Raw genomic sequence first — 7,060 nt, 5'->3', positions numbered from 1 at the left:
ATTATGACCAACGTGACCAAAATTAAATTTCTGGTCATATGAGTCACAGGATCACAGATTGAGAAGGGTATGCCTTGAAATCGAAATATAAAAAAGAGAGTATTTTTTATAATAGCCCGTATAAAGAACATAGGTTTGTGATCCGTATGACTCATACGACTCATTGTGATCCATGTGACTCATGCGACCGTGTGACCATGTGACCATACAGTCACATGGATCACATGGAAGAGAGAGAAAATTGGAGGAGAGAGAAAACAAATCTCAGAGGAGAGAGAATGGAATCTATAGGAGAGAGAAACAAAAGCTGCGTTTTGGGAAACTAAATGATTTTTTTAATTAATTAAAAAAGGATAAAATAAGTATTGTACATTTAGATATGTATATTTGAAGTAGTCAATTTTTTTTTTAGAGGAAGGTATCTTTTGAACTACAAGTAGCATTTTAAGGGTATTTCTGATAAACTCTCGATTTAACATGTATGTCTTTCCACCATCGTACAATATATATATATCATTTCCAAAGATCTTCTTTTCCGTGATTAACTTATAGTAACAAAAACTTTCTTTACTGAAAGTGTTCAACATTATAAGTTAGTCCAAACTATAATATATTCTCATTTTTCAAACCGAAAAATGTCTACCCAATCGTAATTGAAGAAAAATCTACCGTTGATTTTTTCAATCAACAAGACACAAGACAACATAAAGTTTTCTCTTTATGTCCAAAACACCATGTTCGATAGAAATTTTTTATATCTTCAACTTGAATCGTTGAAATCCGATATCCACCGATCATAAACTTGATCAGTTTTCTATCCATGAATTTAACCGAAACTTTGAGTACACTTTACACGTATTTCCGCTTCATTATCACCATGAAGTCATAGGTCCCAAATAACGCTTTTAGATTGTTAGAGATTAACAATAATATATGGAAAAACACAGACGTACCCGGTAAGATGACGATTTGACATGATCCAATAATCATGCCTTCAATCTATCAAAACACGTATAGTAGGGAACCGGATATGACTTCAAGGCGCGACGAACGCTTTCCTAAAAGCGTTATTCCATCCCTATCGGTAAATGAGATTACAGAAATACACTTTTGAGATACAATGAAGCGACAATGATTTCGCTTTATCCTTTCGATAATATCAAACAGAAATTGTTGAATAAAACAAACAACCCTGGATATAGTTTTCTGCATAAAACTATATGCAAGATAACACTCAAAATCTCTCACAAAATCTCTTTGAACTTGTCACAAATCCGTGTTTTTGTGTTATTGTTCGTGTTATATGGCCTCTAGTGTGTTTATAAACACCAAAACGTCGAAAAGACATGAAAACTCGGAAGTTTTCGCCGACCGGTCGCGACTTTTCGTTCAAACGGTCGCTCAGAAAAAATGAGCTACCCGCCCGTTTATTAGTGTTGCCGCCCGTTTATTCAAGTTTTATCCCTCAGAAAAAACAGGCTGTCCGTCCACATTTTCGAGCTGTCCTCTCATTTTTTCTGAGATCACTTTCATGTTCTAAACTGAACGTAACATTTTCCGACGAATCATAACACTTTAAACCAATTCACGATACGTCTTTTACAAATATTTCTCTCTTCCACCATATATACTCGTAATACACGTGCACATGAATTCTATAAGAGATATAAAACCAATCAACCGTTTACTCTAAAATACCAATATTATATATATAGGTAAAATATATTTTTTAAAATTTGTAAAATAAATTAAAAACTTGATCCAACCAGTTATAGTCGCAAAGCCACTAGATATCTATAAACTAAATCTCTAAACCTAGTGGCAACTAAAAGAGGGTGTACATATAAAATATGCCATTAAAAGTTGGTATTCCATGAATTTGCATGAATCCAGACGTACGCACAGATGTAGGGTACGTGGGCAATATACGCTAGCCCATATATATACATACATACATATATATATATATATATATATATATCGGCCTCTAAATGAAGAAAATTCTGAGACAATCGGCAACATTGATGTTATTAATAAAATTCACTAAATAAAGAAAATATCATTCTGCTGCATTTAATCGATATTCTCGTCCCTCTCCTCCCCCATCCAGCTGCTACAAGAGGAAGAACACAACGACCCAATTCAGCCCAAAGCTCATTCTTTTTTTTTTTTGGCGATTCTATCGTCAATAAATTGTTCTGCAAATTCCTTCCGAGGAAATGAATACCCATCTCGCTTCATCTATGACTAGACGGGAATACGGTAATAGATATGACTTTTTATTTTTTAATTTTGTTTTTGTTTATGTTTATGAATCTGAAAATTTTCAATTAGCCTAACACTGTCTATAAGTCATAATAATAATAAAAAAAAATAAAGCAAGTATCAAACAAGTTTTTTTTTTGTTTTTTTTTCTGTGGGCAAATATAGGGAGCGATGAACTCCAAATGCCGAGTTGGGACATGTCCATGCAAATGTACACCGATGGGTAAATCATAATATTTCCCCCTTCACCAAGAAATTTAAATATAAAAAATAGAAGAATTTGATTCATTGGTGATTTCTTTATTATGTTTTTTAAAAATTAAACTTCAAAGTAACTTACATCCTTTTTTTTTTCTCTCGTGTAGAAATTTATTGGCAAATGGGTCTTCCACGGATACGACGTTATTCAACAGTGACAACCAGCACCTCCATTACTCTTATTCCTTTTTCCAACCTCACACAGGTTTACATACACACATACTCTTATATATATATATATATATATATATATATATATTCATTCTGATTAATTCTCGGTGTTTAAAGGTTATGATGAGATGGGCAGCTCAAGTCACGATGGAATTCTCCGAGATTCAGCCTTGTCTAACCTCAAGTTATCAATCCCATATTTCAAATCGGTATGTAATTGCGTAATATATATATATATATATACACATGTGTGTGTGTGTCCAAATTTTACGACAAAAAATAAAAAATGATATATGTGGTTTATTGGTTGGTTAATGTATTATAACAAATACAAATTGTCGTAATTTGTTATCATTCGCTATTTTTTTCATAGGGATTTTTATATTAATAAGATGGAAATGGGGAGGAGAGTATTTCCAATATATGATATGTTCTTATGAACGCCGAAAGTTCCATCTTTTTTTTAGTATTAAGGAAAAAAAAGAATCACGTCTTTGAATTCACAAATACTAACATTTTTGTTCGTTAAAAAAAGGAATTTCCTTACCCAAAAAGAATTCATGACAACGATGCAATGCCATTGACGGAGACCAACGGCGTCAAAAAGACGAAAACTGATGTCACAAAACTTTTATCCAAGGTTAGTGTTGCCTTAGATTATCTTATATATATATATATATATATATATATTACAATATCTACATGTGATCGGTTATATAGATTTGGTTGAATTTGTTCTTCATTTTTTAATAAACAAAGTAGAGCAAATTTAATTTTGATATTTAGATAATACCTAAATTAAAAACACATATACATACACTTATTATTTTTATCAATTTGGGCGTGGTGCAGGTTTCTCCGACAAAGAAAAACAACAAGCTTAGCGAGAAGATCACGATTCTTCAGAAGTTAGTTTCTCCTTATGGCAAGGTCTGTTTAATTATTCGTACATTTCTTCCTTTTTCTTTCTACGTACGTTATATCTACATATCTACTTATAAACCGTATGTATGCGTGTATATATATATATATATATCTATATACACATGTATATATCGCCGTATTTCAATAATAGCTAAATTAACCAACATAGACACACACAGGCCTTAATGCCTTAATTACAGAATATGGATGCGCATTCATATATATGGTATCATTCATTTCATATTATGAAATATTTCCTTAAATTGACCTGTAAATGTGTATGTCTCTCTATATGTTATGGAGCAGGCTGATATAGCTTCTGTTCTCGAAGACACTTCTCTCTATATCAAGTTGCTTCAACAGCAAATCCAGGTAAAGTTTATAGTTCTCTGTCTAATCGAAAATCAAAATCTGGATATATATATATATATATATATATAACGAAACTGTAAACTTTTTTCTCGATTGTTTTGTTGTTGGAATGTGGTGGGGTATAGGATCTGTTTCATATATTCGTAAGCTCATATGACGCTGCAACTACTACTAATTCGCAGGTAAGGACTCAAACAAATTTGCTAGAATACGTTATACTTTGAAATCTAAGTCAGCCGACCGATGTTAAGAATTTATTTTTTTAAAAATTTGTTCGGATAACTTATTTAAAATTCTATCTTTATATATGTAACAAAATAATATCTATTCGATCAAAGGTGTTGGGCTTAATTGTCTTGTCGTCATTCTCAGGGGACATCAGAGGAAGAACAAAACTTGAGGAGCAAAGGGCTCTGTCTGGTTCCAATGTCTTTCTCTCGTAAACTTTCCAAGACGTCGTGATAATAATACTCATGCAGATGCCTACATCCTCAATTTACAAAATTACCATTAAGAATTTTAGAAATTTAAATGGAACGTATTTACGCTTTGATCACACTTGCGTATATATATATATATATATATATATATATATATATATATATATGATATTGGATAATTTCCCGATAGATTTATATATATGTCGCAACGCAACTAAATATTAGCGTTGGGCTTTGGAAGCTCCAAGCCCACAAACTCCATCATCTGAGCCCAAAGGACCAATAGGAGTAAACCCGATCTGTCCCGAGTAATAATCCCAACCGTCCTCTCCCTAAATTATAAAAAAATATATCTAGAAATTTATTCAGGTTCATGATGATTCTCGCGTCTAGTACGCCAATAAACGATTATTTGGTTAATAGTTGAATTTCTAAAATCAAAATAACTGAACCGAACCCGACCTACCCAAAGGCCAAAACTCAGTTTATAATTTCGTGGAGCAAAACTGAAAGATTGGATTCTCGTTCAGTATTTGGTCCGTCGGTTAATGATCTCCGAAATTTTAGATATCCGACGAATTGAACTAGGCAGCGTTTACCGAGGAGCGAAATAAGGGTTTATGCCGCAGCTGGTGAAAGACGTTTCGGTGAAGAAAACGTGATCGGAGAGTAAACCTCGCCGTAAAACAGCAGACGATCAGACAAGATTTGATTCTGAGAAATGTAACAAAAAAGATACACCATTTTCTTTGAATGCTATGCTTTCGGGGAGCACCAAAAATCAATCTACTAGCTTCATGCCTTTTCCTCTGGCTTTTTCCTCGACCTCTTCTGTGTTCCCTATGCTTTTGGACAGACGACGGTAACATTTCCACAGCTCGACAGAGAATGGATATACCGACAGACCTCTCGTCAGGAAGTTCTCGGCTCTGGTCTTGAAACCCGTGATTCCGCTCAATATCTCCCCAGCCTCCACCCACATGTGCTCCGGAGGTATGGGGACAGCTCCAGATATTGTACTTACCAAGTTCAAACCTGCCCAGAAGTGGATACCTGCAGGATAAATGTCCGAAGAATCGTTCCTCTCGTTTCTTAACACCTTACATACGGACAATGCCAACGGGTAGTTCGATGGAACTAACTCTAAGACGGCTTCCACGAAATCCACCAGGTCCTTATGCTTGCTCGGCTTCCGGGGTAAGAGAGACGGGCCATACCACGCTTCAAGAACCACATTTACCACAACAAATTCGGATGAGGCAGGGGTCAGAAGGTTACTTACTAGCTTCCTGACTCTTGGTTTCTCCGCTCCAATGATGAATTTCCACGATAATGGCTCCTTTGCAGGAAACAAACTACTTGCTTGATTCGTGTAGTATTTCAATAATCTCAACTGTAGGCTAATAGGAAAACCACCTGTTGCCCGTATCTCGTTGATTAGCTGAATCGAAGCATGTTCTCTCAGGCAGTGCACAAAATGCTCAGGTGTTGTGGCCTCAAGTGCTTCATCGATGGCCAAGCAAGACTCAACGTGGTTATTCTGCAATTGATTATGAAGAGAGAGATTCAAATATCCAAACACCACGTCAAGCCGCTCATCTGCTGCATTTGTATCTGACAAAGCGGAATTTAGTAGACTATTCAGACCAACATCTTCAACAGCCACCGTTTGGTTTCTACGAGATGATACTTCCCATACTGAGGTGTACCAACGGGCCATGAGTTCTCTTGCAAATTCACGTCTTCCTCCCCGTAAAGCATATTCAGCATACTGATTCCAGATATATTGTGTGCCAGATCCTTCTCCGGGAGGGTTCTTTATAAGTTCCTCAAACCCAGAAAAAAACATATCCTCTGAATCGCTCGGGTGCATCCTAGCTGCAAACAATTTGAGCTCCAAGCAAGCTGGGAAGAGTTCAGTGTACCTTTTCAAAAGGTCCCTACACTTTTCCAACTCATGAATTGCCATCATAAAGAGGCTGTGGTTCAGAGCGAACAGATGGGCTGATCGCTCTTCGATTCCATCTTCAAATGGGCCACTACGGGTACAAAGTTCTACAGATTGCAGTCCTTTCTCAAAGAAACGGAGAGCCATCAGCTTCTGATCACCTACCAAATCAACAGAGGGCCACTCTACTGAAAGCAGTTCCTTCTCTGTTTCAAGACCTCGGACGATAGAATCAGGCAGCTTCCTGTAAATGACTAAGTACACACAACAAACCCAGAACACACATTTGTCAGAAAATGTTAAGCATGTGAGAATACCAGACAGCATCAAAAATTGAGGGTGATCAGAAACCGCCACTGGATCAAGAAGCCTGCTGAAACTCTGGATTGCCTCTGTAACATTCCCAGAGACACACAAGAGGTTGATCATCTGCAAGAAAGTATCTAATATGCAAGCACTGGCATATTTCCTATCGATATCAGACGCAGATGCATGACCGCAAAGGGCCGAGAGGGCATTATCATATGCAATTAATTGATCATTAAGTTGTCTCCGACTGTTGATGTACATAAGCCAAAGTGCATATGATCGCCTATTGTGTTTGACCTGAAGAGGCGAAAAGTTATCCATAAACTACGAAGCAACACCGTTGTGCAAAAAAAAAACAATTATTCCATAGGGA

General features: G+C 36.1%; 2 protein-coding genes across 3 annotated transcripts in view; one reads left to right on the top strand and one right to left on the bottom strand.

Moving 5' to 3' along the window:
• Positions 1 to 2,134: 2,134 nt before the first annotated feature.
• LOC104810026 (transcription factor bHLH111-like) lies at positions 2,135 to 4,541 on the top strand. Of its 2 annotated transcripts, XM_010536192.1 has the most exons (9): positions 2,135 to 2,262; positions 2,431 to 2,488; positions 2,631 to 2,728; positions 2,812 to 2,903; positions 3,230 to 3,334; positions 3,547 to 3,624; positions 3,925 to 3,990; positions 4,116 to 4,172; positions 4,363 to 4,541. In XM_010536192.1, exons 1-9 carry the CDS (start codon positions 2,220 to 2,222, stop codon positions 4,450 to 4,452), a joined length of 687 nt encoding a protein of 228 aa, XP_010534494.1. In that variant the 5' UTR covers positions 2,135 to 2,219; the 3' UTR covers positions 4,453 to 4,541. The 2 variants fall into 2 exon arrangements, with proteins under 2 accessions (XP_010534494.1, XP_010534495.1); XM_010536193.1 differs by lacking the exon at positions 4,116 to 4,172.
• A 533-nt stretch (positions 4,542 to 5,074) lies between these two features.
• The window catches only part of LOC104810174, an 8,118-nt gene continuing 6,132 nt past the window's right edge, over positions 5,075 to 7,060 (bottom strand). Inside the window, exon 13 of the mRNA XM_010536369.1 lies at positions 5,075 to 6,984. Coding sequence (XP_010534671.1) covers positions 5,212 to 6,984 — 1,773 coding nt within the window. The 3' untranslated portion in view covers positions 5,075 to 5,211. The remainder of the gene's footprint in view (positions 6,985 to 7,060) is intronic.

This window comes from Tarenaya hassleriana, unplaced genomic scaffold (genome assembly GCF_000463585.1).
Source record: "Tarenaya hassleriana unplaced genomic scaffold, ASM46358v1 Cleome17, whole genome shotgun sequence".
Classification (NCBI taxonomy): Eukaryota; Viridiplantae; Streptophyta; class Magnoliopsida; order Brassicales; family Cleomaceae; genus Tarenaya; species Tarenaya hassleriana.
Note: the sequence above shows the minus strand (reverse complement) of the source record. Positions and strands in the feature narration are given on the sequence as shown.